Here is an 18,897-nt window from a genome sequence, read left to right on the forward strand (position 1 = left end):
CGGTATTGGTGAAACGCAACCACGCACGTGCTTCTGCACACACGGGCCATGGAGCCATCTCTCCTCTATCCAGGTTTTCAAGAGGAAAGGAAAGATTGTTCTCCATGGCATCATTTTCTCCTGCCAAAGAGGCGTGAGCGGGTGCAGAAAGCTGAGTTTGCTAAAAAGTTCACTGAAAGGAGGTCAGCCGCATCCTCCGCTCTCACCAACTCCAGACCTGCCACCTGGAGGGCGGGGTCGGGGTGCCAGGGCAGCACACTGGGCTCCTCTGCAGGGGCAGCGCCCTCTCCCCGCCCCTCCCAGCTGCCCCATCTAGCAGCTGAAGAGGCGGCTTATTAACAGGGCTGGAAGTGCCTGGATAAACAGTCTCTCCCCACTGCCCACTCCTTTCAAACACCAGGAAACCCTGATTATCCCACTGATGGCCCATCTCAAGGAGAATTTTTCTGTACAAAAGTACAGAAAATAAACATCTGGGCTTTGAGTTTATGCCAATATTATGTTGCAGCCGGTCACACAAATAGCTGGCTCGAGCGACTGCATTCCTAGGGTCAAGCCCCCTCTGTTTACAAAGAAGGGAAAGTGAGGCCAGAAAAGTAGAGTGCCTTTTGTCTAAGGCCACACAGCTAGAGAGGGCTGTGCTCAGATGGGCAGACTCCCCATCCACTGTTGCTGGTGTAACCAGAGATCTAAAAAGGAAAGCAGGTGCAGTATGGGGGTGTGTGTGGGTGTGTGTGTGGGTGTGGGTGTGGGTGTGGGTGTGTGTGTGTGACTATCTATATATCAATGCATCTCCATATCAGTGTATCTGTATCTGTATCTCTGTCGATCTGTCTGGCATCTGTAGGTCTGAGGTCAGACAGTTTGCAGTGACAGTCACTGCCTTGCAGGTCAGTCCACACTCACACATGTTCCTGACCCTGGTGCCTGGCCCCTCGGCACACTCTGGCAGGGCTGTGAACCTGACCATTAGCCCTCCCAGAAATGATTGTCAGGCCCCTTCTTCAGCGCCTAACTGAGCACACGGTTAAGGGGAACCTGCTCAATCTGTCGTTAAAATTCGCGGTCATCCCATGTGGGTGACACAGCTCGGGTGAGCGGCAGCCCCCTGCCTCTCCTGCTCTCACATGGGTGCCCGTCTGGCTGCAGAGCAGGCTGGCTCCACCCAGGGGTGCTGATGCAGGAAGGGTCACCCATGCAGGGGGCTCAGTCTCCACTAATCCCCCACGAAGGAGGGGACGGGCTGAACAAGCCCCTGCACGGTCTGTGGATGAACGCTTTTGCCTTTACTGCCACTCGGTGAGGTCAGTGCTGTTGCTACCATCCTCATTTTATGACGAGAAAACCAAGGCACAGAAAGGAGATGTTTTTCTGAGGCCAAAGGCAGGAGCGAGTTAACATTAAGGCAGGACTTGAAGCCTGGTGGTCAGGGCCGCACATCCACGAAGGCCAGCAGGACCTGCTGTTTGCCCTGGGGTGGGCTTCTCTCTTTCTAGAAGCCCACCCCAAAGGGCCAACGGCTGTGAGCTGAGCCATTCGATAAAACCTCAGCTGTGAGCCTGAGCGAGGCTGCACAAAACCCAGGAGACTGGAGGGCAGAGTACATGGTAGGCTCGTGTTAACGGCTCTCGGGCCCAGAGACAGCCCTGGAGGTGCCATTGCTTCAGTGCTTTCCTCCCCAGGAAGGTGCTCTGGCCTGTCATTCCACTCAGGCTGCACCACCAACCCCTGTAGTCCTCGGGGCCTAAATGCATACGAGGCAGTTATTTCTCACCGTCCTGGAGGCTGGATGTCTCAGATCAAGGTGGCGGCAGGGCTGGCTCCCTGTGAGGACTCACTCCTCGGCTTGCAGAAGGCCGCCTGCCCACTCGGTCCTCACGTGGTCTCCTCTGTGTGCAGCCATCCTGGCGTCTCTTCCTCTTCCTACAGGGACACCCGACACATTGGATTGAGACCCATCCTGACGGCCTCATTTTAACTTAATCATTATTTAAAGACTTTATCCAAATTCAGTCACATTCTGAGGTATGGGGGGGTCAGGACTTCAACATGTGAATTTGGGGGTCACCACTCAGCCCACAACAGCTGGTGTTTATTACCCCCATTTTCTGATGGGAAGACAGGGGCATCAGAGCCCACACTGGGCCCGCAGCTGGAGCTCGGGGAGCACCCAGGCTCCGACTCCAGGCTGGACCCTGCCGCCTCCCTGTCCAGCTGTGGTTAATTTTGCCCACAGCTGGCCATGGCCCACACTGTCCTGATGCTGCCTTTGCATGTGTGTCCTATCATTGCCCTGGCTTTGAATTCCATCCCTCCGCAGTTGACAGAGTGTCTGCAGCTCTGATCAGACTCCTGCACTTGACTCTGAGCGTGTGCACAGAGGCAGGGCCAGGCCCAGAGTCCTGGTGAGACCTTCCACCACGTAAGGGCTGGCCTACAGCTTTCCCCGCAATCCCAGTGTCAAATGTGCCTGCTCCCTTTCCTCTTCCTCCTGCCCTGTACTCCTCTCAGCCTTCACCTAGCTCCTTAGAGCATTTGTCAAGTGCGCGCGTGCACACATGCTTACCCGTCTTGTCTCTTAGCCACCTTGGCAACATCAGGGCTTTGCAGGGAATTCATAATAAACTCAACGCATCCCTCTTGTTTTCTGTGTGTGTGTTAGCCTGCTGTGAAGACCTTGCCTGTATGCCACCTTCTAAAGGTTGCTCCTGAAATGAGTGTTATTCATGTGGTGCTAATGTGAATTCTGTCAATCCCAGAATTTACCATGTTGTCAGTGGCTTCTATAGGGCCCACATGTTAACCAGGGAGGTTATAGACTGGGCTGCAGGCTTTCCTGGCAGAAGGACCAGGCTCTGCTCTAAGGCCTGGCAGCCTGTGTGCTTTGCTTTGACAGGTTTTGATCAGCCTGTGCAGGGCTTCTTCAACTGTTTGAATCAGCTGCTGAATCAGTAAGTAAACTTTTTCTTTTTTAACTCTGATTAAAAAAAAAAGCTACAACAACATTTAACATGATCATAACCATCTTTAATGGTTCTAACTGAACTGTACAGTTCAGTGACATTAAGTATATTTGTATCACTGTGAAATAGATCTCCAGAACTTCATCGTCATGCGAATCCAAAACTATACCCATTCCACGTCAGCTCCCCCTGCCCCCTCCCCCAGCTCCTGGCACCCACCTTTCTACTTTCTATCTCTATGAATTTGACTACTCTAGGAATGCATATAAGCAGAATCATACACTATTTGTCGTTTTGTGACTGACATTTCATTTAGCAGAATGTCCTCAAGGTTCATCCACTTTGTAGCACGCAACAGGATTCCCTTCCCCTTTTTTAAGGCTGAATAATATTCCATTGTACATATCTACCGTATTTTGTTTATCCATCCATCTGTCGATAGGCTTTTGTGTTGCTTCTACCTCTTGGCTACTATGAGGGCTGCTGCAGTGCACAGATCACTTTGAGGTCCTGCTTTCTGTTCTTTTGGATGTAATCCCGGAAGGGCATTGCTGGTGACTCATTTAGCATGCTTTGCCTTGCAGACCAGGCAACTCAAACTGGTGTGATCCACAAGGAAATGTATAGGTTCCTGCAAGTCTAGAGGTTGGGCAGGCTCTTAACCCACACTCAGTCACGTGACAGTTCTGAACCAATCACTGTGGCCCGGGGAGAGCCACGCACCCATTGGCTGCAGCTAGAAGGCACAGACCAATGACCAGCAAGGAGGATTGGGTCACCAAGTTTGACTGGATGGTCAGGAGCCATCTCCCAGGAAACCTGGATGTAGAGGAAATCCGACCTTGTCCCCTAAAGTCAAGCACTGGGCTTAGGAGCACAGAACAGAGCCGGTGACCTTGGGCCACTTACCCAGTTCTCTTTGCCTGAGTTTCTCTATTTTGATAGCAAAGTCGGTTTTGAGAGTTATACATGTGAGTACCTATACAGCATTTAGAACGATGGCCAGCTCTCCACAAATTTTAACTATTATGGAAGAAGTGGCCAGCATTTAAATGCGGGAGATTGTGCCTTAAAATCTTGATTTCTGCCTTTTCAGAAAAATTAGAGGCGGCAGCACCAGTGTTCATCATGAAAGAAACTGTCAGGCTCAGCAGTAGATGCCCATTTTAGAGGGACATAGACTGTCCCCTGTGCCCTGCCCCCCACACCTGGCCTCACTCCATCTCTCACAGATGTCCCTCGGCCCTTGTAGACACGTCAGTTTGGGTCAAACTGGAGAGATGAAGTAACTGAAGCCCTCGGTTTTAAAAATTAGAAAAATGTAAAGATTCTGTTGTCACATAAACCTCAAATTAGGTGTTTGCTTTTCTTCTTCATATGCTCACACAAATGATGCAGGTCTGTTTCTCTCTTCCTCCTTTGTCTTAGGCTATTAAATGACTATACAAACTGTCTTTGAAGAGACTTATTTTTTTCACTTTTTACTTTTTAATTTTTGTACAATTTTTAAAGGTTACTTTCCATTTACAGTTATTACAAAATATTGGCTATACTCCCCATGTTGTACAACACATCCTTGTAGCCTGTCTTACACCCAGTAGTCTGTACTTTCCACTCCCCACCCCTATCCTGCCCCTCCCCTCTCCCCACTGGTAACCACTAGTTTGTTCTCTACATCTGTGAGTCTGCTTCTCTTATGTTATATTCACTAGTTTGTTGTACTTTTTAGATTTCACTTATAAATCATATCATACAGTATTTGTCTTTCTCTGTCTGACTTATTTCACTAAGCATAATGCCCTCCAAATCCATCCATGTTGCTGCAGATGGCAAAAGTTCATTCTTTTTTATGGCTGTGTGGTATTCCATTGTATCTATGTACCACATCTTTTTTTATCCATTCATCTGTTGGTGGACACTTAGGTTGTTTCCATGTCTTGGCTATTGTGAATAGTGCTGCAATGAATATTGGAGTGCATGTATCTTTTCAAATTAGTGTTTCCGCTTCTTTCAGATATATACCCAGGAGTGAAATTGCTGGGTCATATGTTAGTTCTATTTTTAGTTTTTTGAGAAACCTCCATACTGTTTTCCACAGTGGCTGCACCAATTTACATTCCCACCAACAGCGCATGAGGGTTTCCTTTTCCCCACATCCTCGCCAGCGTTTGTTATTTGTGTTCTTTTTGATGATGGCCATTCTGACCTGTGTGAGGTGATGTCTCGTTGTGGTTTTAACTTGCATTTCTCGGATGATTTAGCAATGTTGAGCATCTTTTCATGTGCCTATTGGCCAGCTACATTTCCTCTTTGGAAAAATGTCTGTTTGGTTTTTCTGCCCATTTTTTAATCAGGTTGTTTGGTTTTTCTGACATTGAGTTGTATGAGCTGTTTATACATGTTGGATATTAATCCCTCATTGGTCATATCATTCGCAAATACCTTCTCCCATTCAGTAGGTTGTCTTTTCATTTTGTCAGTGGTTTCCTTTGCTGTGCAAAAGCTTTGAAGTTGAATGAAGAGGCTTCTTACAGTGTGAAGTGTCCTGCCCGGTCAGGGGGCTCTGCAGGTGGGCACGTCCTCTCCACTTGTCTTTAAACAGCTGCTGGGTGACTCACAGCCTGGGCAGACGGGGGTGGGTGAGAACAGCATTGGGGTTACTTCCGCGTGTGCCCACAGCTCTCCCCTGGCTCCCTAGGAGGTAAGGCTGGGCCTGGGCCCCTCAGGATGGCCGAGCCACGACACCACAGCCCCACCTCCCCAGGACGGAGGCCCCGGTGCCGGCCAGGCTCAGGGCTGCCTCCCAGGACAGGCTGAGCTGTGCCTGAAGCTGACAGGCGAACGATCATGTTTCCATGTGGTGATGAAACCCAGAAGTAAACAGGCTGTGGTGTCATCTGGGTTCACTCGAGCCGGTCTCACACTGGCCTAGTTGAGTGGAGGCTCTTGGAATGGTGGCCCAAGTGCCACCAGCTGTGACGGCGCTGTAGTAACCACTGTGCTAACCGGAAGCCTCCCTCTGAGTCTCGGCAGGCAGTCCCGGAGCCTGGACACCAGGGCTCTGACTTAAGCCTTTGCCCCTCGGTTTCTCTGTGCCTCAGGATTCCAAAGCGAGGGCTCACGGAGGCATCAGAGAGGCAGCCTTCACACCAGTGTCCCTGCATTCATCTGCCCACCCCTTCTCACGGGCGCAGGGCACTCAAGCAGAAAGACAATCAGGGCGAGCTGCACCAGATATCTGCACTGGCTGTGCTGGTGCAGTTGTATCCATCCAGCAGAGCTGCTCCCTGGGAAAGCTACTTGTACAGACTTAAAGTAATGGATGAGGCAGTTGCTAAACGTGTGTTTTACTTTTGAGAACAATTTCAAAGCATGTGAAAAGTAACGAAGCTTTTTATAAAATCAGGACTAGTTCAGTCCTCTTTACTGTTTAGCCCTGATGGAACATAGATCCTCCAAGCTATAACGTAAACGAGTCTGTCTTAGCCTAGTGGAAAACGGCAGTTCAGAATGAAAACGCACGTACTGATCACCTAATATGTGCCCGGAACCAGCAGAACGGAGTCACCCCGTCTGGAGGGATTAAAAAGCTGGAAGAACTTGCGCCTTACAGGGAAAAGAATTAGCTCTCCACTTTTCACCAACCCCAGAGAGGGTCAGCCTGGAAAATGCACTGAGGAGGGTCTGTTTGACACCTTAGGGAATCCTGTCGTCAGGAAACCAGTGAACCAATGAGGAGGGAAACGGGCCAAAGGGGATGTTAGATTGTCAGCTCAGACATGCTAAAATTTCCTGCTAGAATCTCAGGAACACCTTCACCTGTCAGCTGGAAGGGCCGGTGTCCTGCCCTCCACTTAGGGACCGAGACACCAAGGGCGGGCTGTCCCCACGGTCACATCACTCAGAGAAGAGAGAAGTTCCAAACGGGGCCCCCAGGCAGCTGGTGCCACTGAGCCTGATGCAGGGGCACCTGGGGACCATTTGGCCGGATCAGAGACCCCCCGCCCCAGTCCTCCCACCTCTCCACCCCCAGCAGCCTTTTTGATCAGCAAATAATTTCCACATCCTCTGCTTCCTGGGTGTCCCTTCTGGGAGCCCCCTTGTCAGGGACCCCCTCATTCCTCCTGCACATCTGGGCCTGGGGCTGGGAGACATGCCATCCTTGGGGAAAGTCTTCAGGCTGCACTTGCTGAAACCCCCATGCGATGGAGGCTGTTCTTAGACCTGCCAGCTTTGGAGAGACCACGCCCATGAATGATTACATCTGCCTGGAGACTGACGACGGGTCAAAATAACACAGCGTCATCATAAGAGCTACATCTGCTGAGGCTTGCGTGTGTGCCAGGCCTGTCCTCAGACTTGACCTGCATGCAGTCTCCTGGTGGCTCCTTGCATAAGGGACGATGGTGCTCAGCCCCATTTCCAGGTGAGAAAGTCAACGCCTGTAGGGACTAATCTTCTCAAGGCCACGGTTGAATCAGCCCCCAATTGTTTAAACTGGTACAAAGATACAGGAGAAAAATTGTGCTAGCACAAGCTGAGAACACAAACGTGATAGTGGAGTGTGCATCTGATTCTCTTCCCATATGTAAGAAGTTTTGTTATACATTTATCCTAAAAGCTTCTAAAAAATAAAGACGAGGAATCCTGGGGATGAGTGATTACTTCCTAACCATTGTCTGTGTTTTCCAGACTTGCTATACTAAAGGAAAAGAAAATAAACTTTATTTTAAAACTCAAAAGAATCCTAATAGAAAAACTCGGGTAAAGTGCAGCTGTTGGGGGAACGTCTCCAAGACCAAGTGGGGTGGAAGAGAAGGGTGTGGAGGTGGAGTGGAGATGAGGTGCTTTACTTCCCAGGGGGCAGCCCCCAGCTTGGACTCTGGGGCAGGTGAGGAAAACTGAGGCTGGAGCCCAGCATCTCCTAGGAGGTTATTCTGGGTACTGGCAGGTTTTGCTGAGGCCAATGCTTTCTGGCCCATAAAGCCAAATTATTTGGGGGCCACTGTAATTGTGAGTTAGGCAGGTGGTCTGCGTGTGAAAGGTTTCATTTACTGGCTGTGGTCTGTTGGCCGTGAACAAGGCTGGAAACAATTCTGTACAGGTTTCCTAAAATGACGGGCTCTGACACTGATCTCACTTTTGTTACAAGACGATGCCATTTCCAAGGCAGGCAGGACTCTGGCGCGGAGGCTCGGGGGGAAATCATGGTGTCACTTGTCATTATCTGTATGCTCACTGCTCTGTACTGTGTCTGAGTGGCTTTGAGGTAGCGATTTTGCTACATGTGTGCGTAGTGTCCAGAGGAGCACAGCACACCAGCATTGTTATTAGTCACTCAGCTTTTCCTTACTCATTTTTGCTGGCATATTAGCATTTTATGATTTCTAAAATTTGTATACAGAATGTATCTTGAAACCAGCACCTATCAGAGTCTCTTCAATATTTAAAAATGTTGGTACAGCCACTATGGAGAACAGTATGGAGGTTCCTTAGTAAGCTAAAAATAGAGCTACCATATGATCCAGCAATCCCACTCCTGGGCATATATCTGCAGAAAACCACAATTCAAAAAGATACGTGCACCACAACGTTTATTGCAGCACTATTTACAATAGCCAGCACATGGAAGCAACCTAAATGTCCATTGACAGATGAATGGATAAAGAAGATGTGGTACTTACATACAATGGAATATTACTCAGCCATTAAAAAGAATGAAATAATACCATTTGCAGCAACATGGATGGACCTAGAGACTATCATGCTAAGTGAAGAAAGAGAAAAATAAATATCATATGGTATCACTTATAGGTGGAATCTGAAAAAAAATGATACAAATGAACATATTTACAAAACAGAAACAGACTCACCGTCATGGAAAACAAACTTATGGTTACCAAAAAGGAAGGGTGAGGGTAAGGGATAAGTTAGGCATATGAGATTAACAGATACACCCTACTGTATCTAAAACAGATAATCAAGAGGGGCCTGCTATACAGCACAGGGACTTGTACTCAGTACCCTACATTAAGCCATAATGGAAAATAATATGAAAAAGAATATATATATATAAATATATATGTGTACACATATGTATAACTGAATGACTTCGCTGTACACCTGAAACTAACACAACACTGTAAATCAACTATACTTCAATAATAAATAAAACTAAAAATAATTAATAAATAAATAAAAATATGTTTGCTACATTAGTCCAGACCCAGGTGACATTTTGAAGACACCACCTTCACATCTATGCTATTCAGTCGGTCCCAAACATCAGGCAACCTATACAGATAGTTAATGAGGCAAAAATAACTGCATCGTCTGGCTAAGCTGGCAGGGCTGAGGCGTGGGGACGACGTGCAGGTGCAGGGACCACAGCCCTGTAGACTCAGGCTTTTGCTCCATCATTGCGAGGGCCTCTGCTCCCCAGGTGACTTTTGGAGGTGCCTCCCCCTAGCTCTGTGACAGCCTTTGGACACAGCAACCTGTGGGTCTCGTTGCTGCCTTGTGTCTGCGTTCCCCAGCATCTCCAGACCCCATCTCGTGTGCTCTGCGTGTGAGATGCCTCCTGCCTCAAAGCAGGACACCGGGAGTCCTGCCTGCTCCCCCGCCCCCAGAGTTAGCCCTTTCCTTCTCGTCTTGGGCGTATTTTACAAGCATTTGGGATGTTTTGTGTCACTTCCTCACTCTGCCTTTCTGAAACTGTTCTAATACAGTTTCCACAAGTAGTTATGTTTGCTCTGCTGTCTTGAGGAAAATGTCACGTTTAACTCTGCTGAGGGCATCCTGTGATGCCTTCCCATGAAACGGGAGACACAGGAAGGGCATTGAGACAGAAAGTAGAGTCTAACAGTTTAGAAAGAGAAGGACGCTCAGAATGCAGGGACTGAATGTCTGTTTTGAAAAATGGTCTGTTCAGTAACTCCAGGGCCCTTGTTGGAGAAGCCGCTGTCTCTGGAGCAAAGCAATGAAGGGGTTTTGGTCTGAGGAGGGTGGGGTGATACACAGGCTTGCAGATTGCCCTCAGCTGGCCGGGCAGCCCTGGCGAGGTGTTCAGGGAAGGGCTTCCCCCAGTGTAGACCTCTACCGGTGGCTTCAGCACCACCTGGGAACATGTGAGGAATGCTGTTCTCAGCCCCAAGCCCGAACCACTGAATCAGAAACTCCTTGGGGAGAGGGGTCACTGGGCAAGCCATCTTAACCGAGCCAGACATTCAGGTGGTTGTGTGGGTGCAGGACCCCTGGGCTGGGGAGCCCAGTGTGGGGCTCGGACCCCACCATCTTTGAGCTGTGATATTCTTCCCATTTGTGAGTCACCAGCCCAGGGGTGTGGGTTCTGACTTTACTACATCTCCACCCCTCCTGCCCATCTCACTGTGGTGCCTTCTTTGTATCTTTAGTTGTGGAAAATTTTTTCTGCTAGTCTGCAGGTTATTCTCACAAATGCTTGCTCGTAGGTAATTGCAATCTTGGTGTGCCTGTGGAGAGAGGTGAGCTCAGGGTCTTTGTAGTCCAGCATCTTGGCCACCTCCCCAATACTTCTTATTTTAAATAACTCAAAATAATAAAAATATATTGTCTATTTTATATTATATAATTATATGTGTGTACAACATATATATACATATGTACGTGTGTGTGTGTGTATATATATATATATACATATATATATATGCTATTTTAAAAATCCTTATTTCCTAAAGTGGTTAAGAATAAACACCAAGAGAGCTTAGAGATATACGTGATGGGAAGAGCAGGATGTGTGGGGTAGAACCCATGCAAAGGTCCTAATAAAGACTAACTATGTTTCTGACCTTCCTGGGCACCAAGGCAGAAAAGCGAGGTGGGCAGACACCCAGCCAAATAGCAGGCATTCATTTCACCAAAAGGGGGGGAAGGAAGATCTAAATTTTAGGACAAATTAAAGTGGATGCTTCTATAAAAGACACTGAGTACTATGATAGATAACATCTCCAACAGCAGTTCTACATAAGATACAAAAATGTTCTTCATTTGGTCATTTTAAGTCAGTAGCAATGGCTGAACAGTGCATTACAGAAAACTAAGCAAAAGTGGGCCACATACTTTGTTCTCTAGAGTTCTAATGATAAAGGGATAGGACTTGAGGGAATCTAGCAGAGAAACAGATGATATTTTTCCTGGATTGCCTGCCTCAGAAGGCAGGTGGCTCACCTGTACTTCATGCCAGACCTGAATCGTAGCTCATTCAGTTTAGTAACTTGGCAAGTCCCTAAATGTCACCTTTTCTGAGCTGTGGATTAAACACAGCTCCCATGCTTTAATATGCTAGACAACCTGGAGCCAAGGTTTCTATTTTGATGAAGCGAACTGAAGCATCAGCTTTGTTCCTGACAACGGAAACTATCCTGATCCCCAGAGTGAGGCCCCAGAAATACATATGTAAGAGAGGGCTGGCTCTTTTTCTCAAAAATGTTTTAGAATATATTGAAACCTCTGGACAAATGCAACCAAGATTTGTTCCATAGCACATGGAAGAAAATCTTTTGGTGTAGAAAAATTTAAATGTAGGTATTCTCCACAAGATTCATTTCACATTTTCTTGGCGCAAGAACCTCGAATTGACTTTTGCTTAGGACGTGTTTTTGTGTGGTTTTGAATAGACTTGTCCTGTTTATGGGCCTGGCAAAGTATGTTTCTGTAACACATACTATCAGGGATACATGAAATCATTTGTTGGCTGGAACTTCTTTTATAATTTGCAAAATAGGAATAATTATTTTCATACTGCAGAGGACACTGGATAAATAAGGAGTTATTTGGACATTGCAGAATATCAAAAACCCAACTACCATTATATGGTTTCAAATATTGATGTTGAACTGTATATCTGATCGTTGTTAGCCAGTGGTCTAATATCTTAGGCTACTCTTAAAACCGTGACATCAGCGTGGAGGAGGAATTCTTTTAGCTATTTGCTAAATAAAATAGGCACATGAAAATAATATGAAACTTCAGTTTCAATGTGGCGGAACTGGGTCTAAGAACCGTCGACCAAAGTCGGCACTATGGCTGCTGAGAGATACTGGCCACCGCATCCAGGCGTAGTCTTCCCCAGAAAGCAACTTTCCTCCCTGCAGATTCCCTGTGGGAATCTGCTCAGCCCAATCTGCCGTAAGGCTTTCTGCTCTCTCCTAAGGCAACAGTGATGGTCACGTGTACAAAAGAAATCTAGTTCCTGACATTACTGACACCATCATTTAGCACAGTCAAGAATCACTAAACAAAATTTTTTTTCAGTGTGTGGAGGAAGGACCACAAACTGATTAGAGGAACTAACTCCAGAGGAAGTAGGGCTAATTTAGGCAACAGAGCAGAACTTTAAATATTTGTTGTTATTGCTTCAGAAAAATTTAACAGATTATTACATACATAAAACAAGAGCAAGCTAGTATTGAAAAACACATGAAAAAAAGAACTTCCAAAAGTTCTTGGAAATTAATACATATCCTCAGAGACATACAAAATTAGACACATTTTGGTGAATTTTTTGATATCCATGGGTAAAGAGGAAAATCTTACTAGCTTCTAGAGATAAGGTTATTTATAGTTGGAAAGAATCATGCTAGCGTTTGGGTTCTTATCTGTGAGGTGGGATGCCAGACAACAGTGGTGCTGAGAATTCAATCTTGAGGAAGAAGGATTTTGATCTGAATCTGACTTCATTTTAGCCATACTGACAGTGAAGGATTAAATGCAGACAACCTTGTGAAGACACAAGAGGGCTTAGAGAGTAAACTGGATCCTAAACCAGATTATTCCGAAAATAGAATTACTCAAATGTGTAATCTGAATAATGGAAGATAAATCCAGGAAAGGGAAACATGATATGCAGCTGTCACATTTAATATATTTTTTAAAATAAAAGTTCCTGTCATGGAAACACCATAATATGAAACTCTGTGTGTGTGTGTACTTCATGCAGAAATCAGGGCAATTTAGACATTTGTTAGACAAGACTATCTAATTCCAAGAAACATGTATTGAACGAGTTACAAAAGAATGGGTTTTGTGAGTTTTTTTTTTTTTTTTGCTCACATACCTGGGAATTTTAAGAGATGAATCCTTATTACGGACATGGTGGGGTCCCCAAGCCCAAGCGCTGTCTTAGGTCTGTGCTCTTCTCTGTCTGTGGACAAGCCCTCTCCACGCGCTGGTCCAGAAGACTGTCATTTATCCAGGACCCCTCCTACTCCATGGATTTCAGCCCAAGGAGACCACCTGCCCAGTATCTCTGGCCAGAAGGCCCCAAGAAAGGCCTTGATTGGTCCAACTTAGGACACGTGCCCATCTTTGGACCACGGTATCAACTGACCATGTTTGGGTCACATCCATGACCCACATCTCACATCCGTGCCCTGTGGCCAGGAGTAGTGAGGGGGCAGTTAGACTGACCCAGCTGTTGAGAACTAGGTTAGCTCCCGGAAGGAGGAACTCACGTAGCACAAACAGGGAGGGGGCAGTGCAGATGGATAGAAGCAGCAGCTGTTTTCTATATATGTTTTCAAAGAATGGCAAGCAGAGAGCAGGCTTGTCTTCACACGGGTGAAACTGGGATTTTCTCTGTGTCTCTAACAGGCACGTTAGGATGCTAGGATTAGGGTTATGGTTCAGGCTTTGGAGAAATATAGATTGATTGAGGCCAAGAGTACCTTACTAGGCTCTCTAACTTTTTTTTTTTTTTTTTTTTTTTTTTTTGCGGTACGCGGGCCTCTCACTGTTGTGGCCTCTCCCGTTGCGGAGCACAGGCTCCGGACGCGCAGGCCCAGCGGCCACGGCTCACGGGCGCAGCCACTCCGCGGCACGAACCCGTGTCCCCTGCATCGGCAGGCGGACTCTCAACCACTGCGCCACCAGGGAAACCCCTCATGGCTTTTTTTTTTTTTTTTTTTTTTTTTTTTTGAGGTTAGTCTTTCGATGAGACATTTTCTCTTGGTGGATAAGCCTGGGGAAACTGACTCTTGACAAATCTCCCTTCATAATGACCAGCAAATAAACAATATCATATCATACAAGATCTTTCATTTGCATTTAATAAACTAATAAAAATGAATCCATTACCAAAATACCCAGAAGATATTTACATTTGGTGTTAGAAATTGTCTTTGGTGACTTTGTAAAAGAAAAACTCAATGCCAAACTGAAATGATTCTGTTCAACCTGAGGAATTAGTAGCCTTCAGTTAGCACTTTCTTCTTCTTTCTGCTTTACGCCTGAGCTCGAGAATTTTTGCTCTCATTTAGCTGTAATGGCGTTTGAGCCATGGGATTATGTAATTCAGGTGGAGAACAATGGAAGCGTTAATATTCTGGACTCGGGCTCTGTGGCTGTTTATCTGGAAGAGAATGTAATCGTGAATTTATATTTGGCATCTGCTAAAGACAAATTGTGTTTTTCCACATTTGCAAAAATCCCGCAATAATAACCCTTCAGTTCAAAAAGGTTGTTCGCGCCTTAAGAGAAGAGCGAACTTGCCAACGCATTAATCAACTCCAAAAGAGCGACTTACTCTTAGGGGTGACGGAAAATAGCAGAGAGGAAGAAAGGCCATGCTTTTTTTCTTTTAAGATTCCTAATTAGTCACCAGTCAACTGTCAAAAATGTTGACATCCTGTCTTTGGATTTGGAATTTCAAAGGATAGAATTCTAGAAGGGATGTCATGCTTATTTTACAGAAAGGGGAAAGGGTTGTTCAAAGTTCTGAGTAGAAATTGGACCGGGCTGTGGGATTCAGGCTGGGTCCCTGGACCACTGGCTTGGTGGAAACCCTCAGGGGCTGAGTGAGGCTAGAAAGTGGGCTGCACAGAAGGATCTGCAGGACAGGACCTGAGGCCAAGCAGCTCCAAGTTTTCCTTTTGTGTCTTAGGCTTCTGTTTAGAATCAATAAAGAAAAAGCAGTTTCCTGCTCCATCATCTCCAACAGAAATTGTCAAAACATGTTATAGTTCATGAGGTTAATAATAGGAACCAGTGGAAAAGAGAAAAGATAATAAGGGAGCAGATGGGGATGTCTGATTCCAAGCAAAATAGTCTCAGGCTGACAGCGCAGACTGCGGAGAGAATCAGAAACGGCCTGAAAACAAACTAACTAACACTGACCCCGGTACAGAGCCTCGTGGGGATGTCCATTCCCGTCTTCAAATCCGTGCCGGATTTGACAGCACTCTCGGAAGTGGTTCGCAGGAGGCTTGAGCCTTAGCAGGAGCTCATCTCTCTTACTAGCTGGTAGACCTGCCCGGTGCTCCGAGCATCCTTCCATCCTCCCTCCCTCCTGCCCTCTCTGGATGGCAGGAGCGTCCAGGAGTGACATCTCCGGCAGAGTCGCTGGCTGTGTGGACAGAGTAGCCAGCACACAACATCCGAGGTGTGACAGCTTCTCAGCAGACCCACGGCAGAAAAGCCTTGGGTGGTATTAATCCATAGGCAGTGTTTCTTCTCCGGATTTGCCCTCTAATTAAGAGTCTTGCAACAAAAGCCAGGAAGAAAGCTAGAAGAAAGAGGTCATTGTTCAGAAGCATTCACTGCATTCAGACACATTGCCTTGTGCCTTTGCTTCTCTAAACAATTCCTCCCTTGTTTCTGATCTTTATTTGTGAGCTCTTTTGTGAAATGTCTGGTTCCTTTGTTTCTGTTTTTTTGATCTTGTCCTTTTATTTTACTGTTTGGGATCTCCAAGAAACCAGCAGCTCCGGGAATTTTCTCCTCGGTGCTCTTTTGGTTTTGTTAACTCTGTGTCTCTAGTCTGCTGTCCAGTTAACGGTGTTGAGTGTGTATTGACGGTGTTATGATGTCACTTGTCTATCAGGGCATGAGTCTGTGGAGTTTGCACTCAGCATGTGTGTAGCCTTTATTCATTTCAGGCATCCAACAATTTACCTATTGGAGGAGCGCTTTTCAAACAAAACACACTGAAACTACAGCACAACACAGTCCTTATTTCCTGCATGGCCATAAGCAGTGCTTAGATCCTATGCCTTGAGGTTTAAAATCTATATCTACATTCAATTTAAAAAAACACCTCTGGTCTGAGGCTGGTCCAGAGTTCTATATTCCTGTCCTACCCCCTCAATATTAGGGGGATTCTTCTCCAAGCATGGAGTTTTCAACCTCAAAGCCCAGTAAGGGGGACATTGGTGCCCACACTCTCCTAACACTTACTGTCCCTCGGAATAGCTGGACAGATGTGACGCGTGGCCGCAGTGCCCCATCGTCACGATTAGAGCCTGAGGGAATGAACTCGCGCCTCCGCAGTAAGTTACAATCGGTGCATCTTATGCCGTCTGCTGCCCTGAACCACAGTCAGTGCTCAGGGCACAGTGACCTCATCCAAGAACACTTTTGTTCTCACTCTTTTACATTTTACTTGCGGGTTCTCTTCTACGAGCATCTCTTATTTAAACCAGATCGAACTCTCACATGTAAAAATAAAGAGAAAGCCAGATGCTGGCAATGACTGTCATTAATATTTAAAGCCAAATTGTACACGTTCCTGGGAAGTTAGAAGTTCCCGAACAAGATGAGTTTTTTCAAAGTTTGTTTCTATTTTGAAAACCCCTAGTTTCTCCAAAGAACTCATTTTCGAACAACTTTTGTTAAACCAAGGATCAGACTAGAAACAATTGCATTCACCATGTCGTTAGTTTGAATTTTTTTAATATTGTTTGCTTGTAGTCACGTACAGGATAACAATTCCAAAGGTTAATTCAAAATAGGCTGATTTTTTCAGGGAAAATGTTGCTCTCAGTCACATATGCACGTAACTCCTTCCAAGTTAAAGTGTGTCCAGAGGGAAGTGGTGTGTGTGAGGGGTCCTCCCTCACACCCCAAATTCCAGATTTCAAATGAGTCAGGCAGTGGGGAAGTCACTGGAGCTTTGCCTGACCTGCCCTTGTGTGTCTCGTCCAGTGAGCCTGCCCCTGGGGCCTGGCGGTCCCTGCGCTGTGGACGGGGTCCCTCCACTGCCGTCGGAGGCCGAGGAGACTGTGTCTGTTGGTAGCTGCTTTGCCTCAGAGGACACAACAGAGGACTCGGGAGTGATGAGTTCCCCCTCGGACATCGTGTCCCTGGATTCCCAACACGACAGCACGAAGTCCAAAGACAAGTGGGCCACAGACCAGGAAGACTGCAGTGACCAGGACCTGGCTGGGACCCCAGAACTGGGCCCCCAGAAGAGCCCCTCGTGGGAGAGGAGTGGCCCTGGGAACTGGCATCTGAGGTGAGTCATGGACGGAGGGAGGTCTTTCATCCTGGTGACCCAACCGATACTTGTGAGGTCACCGCACCCTGACTGGGGACTTGTTCTCCGTAGTTCTGTCTTCATGCTCTTTCTAGCTCTGCAGGTATTTACAAATAATACATAGTATTGGCTTGTTTGTTTGTACCTTTTATATAGATGGTACCATACTCTGAGTGTAGTTTTCCACTCAACATCATGTGTTGAAGATTTATCCCTGATGACGTATGTGTTGTTAGTTCACTTATGTATCCATTTCTTAATGAATGGACACTTGGGTTGCTCTGGTTTTTCACCAGTGGAATCAATAAGCACATCATACATAGGTCTCCATTTATACACAGAGCTTTTCGAGAAGAGATATTATTAGACCTTCAGAGAAAACTCACCTGCAACTTTTTGGAATATTGGCAGATTGCTCTCCAAAATGGTGATCTGGTGTCCACGTCCTCCAGCCGTCCCGTCTATAGTGGCCTGCCACTCCACATCCACCGATACGGGGATTAATGGGCGTTGTAGTCATACAGGTGCCCAATGGCATTTCGTGTGGCTTTAAGATACAATACCCTGATCAGTAAGGATGAGCATCTTGTCACGTGTGTATGACCAGTTCAGTTTCCTCTTCTATGAATTGTCTTTTCATAGCCTTCTTTTTTTTTTAAATTGGGACATTACTTTTTTTTTAACCGTTAATTTCTCTTTAGACAGTTATTTACACACAAAGAATCTCTAAGACGGTGGCTTGAATTCAACTGTTTTATTTTGTTGTATGAAAATTGCTTTTTGATTTGAATAGTGTTGAATTTGTCCTTTTTCTCCTGAACGTATATGATATTTGAATATTTGAGAGATCCTTCTCATACCACAAAGGACTAAAGAGTATCTGAATTTCTTGTAAAAGTTTTAGCGTTGCTTTCTGACATTTGGGCTTCTTGTCTACCTGGAGTTTATTTTTGGGCGTGGTGTCAAGAAGGGATCTATTTTTCCCACTGGTTCCTGGTTCCACGTTGGTCCTCTGTCCAGTTTCCGTATACACGTCAGTCTGTTGCTTGCACTCATTCCATAGACTTGTTACTCTGTCTCTGCACCAGAACCAGTCTGTCATAATTCCTTTCTTCATTCTTAGTTAGAAAGGCAGGTTAATTCCTGGCAGCTCGTCCTTCTTTTTTTTGTTACTGTTGAAGTATAGTTGATTTACAATATCATGTTAGTTTCAGGTGTATAGCACAGTGATTCATTCATACATATACCTATTCTTTTTCAGATTCTTTTCGCTTATAGGTTATTGCAAAATATTGAGTAGAGTTCCCTGTACTATACAGTAAGTCCTTGTTGTTTATCTATTTTATACACAGTGGTCTGTACATGTTAATCCCAACCTCCTAATTGATCCCTCCCCCCACCTCCCTTTCCCCTTTGGTAAACATAAGTTTGTCTTCTATGTCTGTACGTCTCTTTCTGTTTTGGAAATAAGTTTATTTGTACCTTTTTTCTTCTTTTAGATTCCACATATAAGTGATATCATGTGATATTTGTCTTTCTCTGTCTGGCTTACTTCACTTAGTGTGATAATCTCCTTTTTCTTACCTTTTAGATAATTTTAAGAACCAGTCACGCAATGTTTTAGAAACGTTAATAGAAATAAAGCAG

At 45.9% G+C, this 18,897-nt stretch overlaps 1 protein-coding gene across 2 annotated transcripts in view; it reads left to right on the forward strand.

Annotated features, from left to right (window-relative positions):
• Positions 1-18,897, forward strand: part of COBL (cordon-bleu WH2 repeat protein) — a 260,373-nt gene that overhangs the window by 214,363 nt on the left and 27,113 nt on the right. The window contains exon 10 of one of the 2 annotated variants that reach the window (XM_082661385.1): positions 16,920-17,229. In XM_082661385.1, coding sequence (XP_082517511.1) covers positions 16,920-17,229 — 310 coding nt within the window. Of the gene's footprint in view, positions 1-16,919; positions 17,230-18,897 lie in introns of those variants that run through there. The other variant, XM_082661393.1, reaches the window with a different exon arrangement.

The sequence above is a fragment of the Grampus griseus genome (genome assembly GCF_964374135.1).
Source record: "Grampus griseus genome assembly, chromosome: 9".
Lineage (NCBI taxonomy): Eukaryota > Metazoa > Chordata > Mammalia > Artiodactyla > Delphinidae > Grampus > Grampus griseus.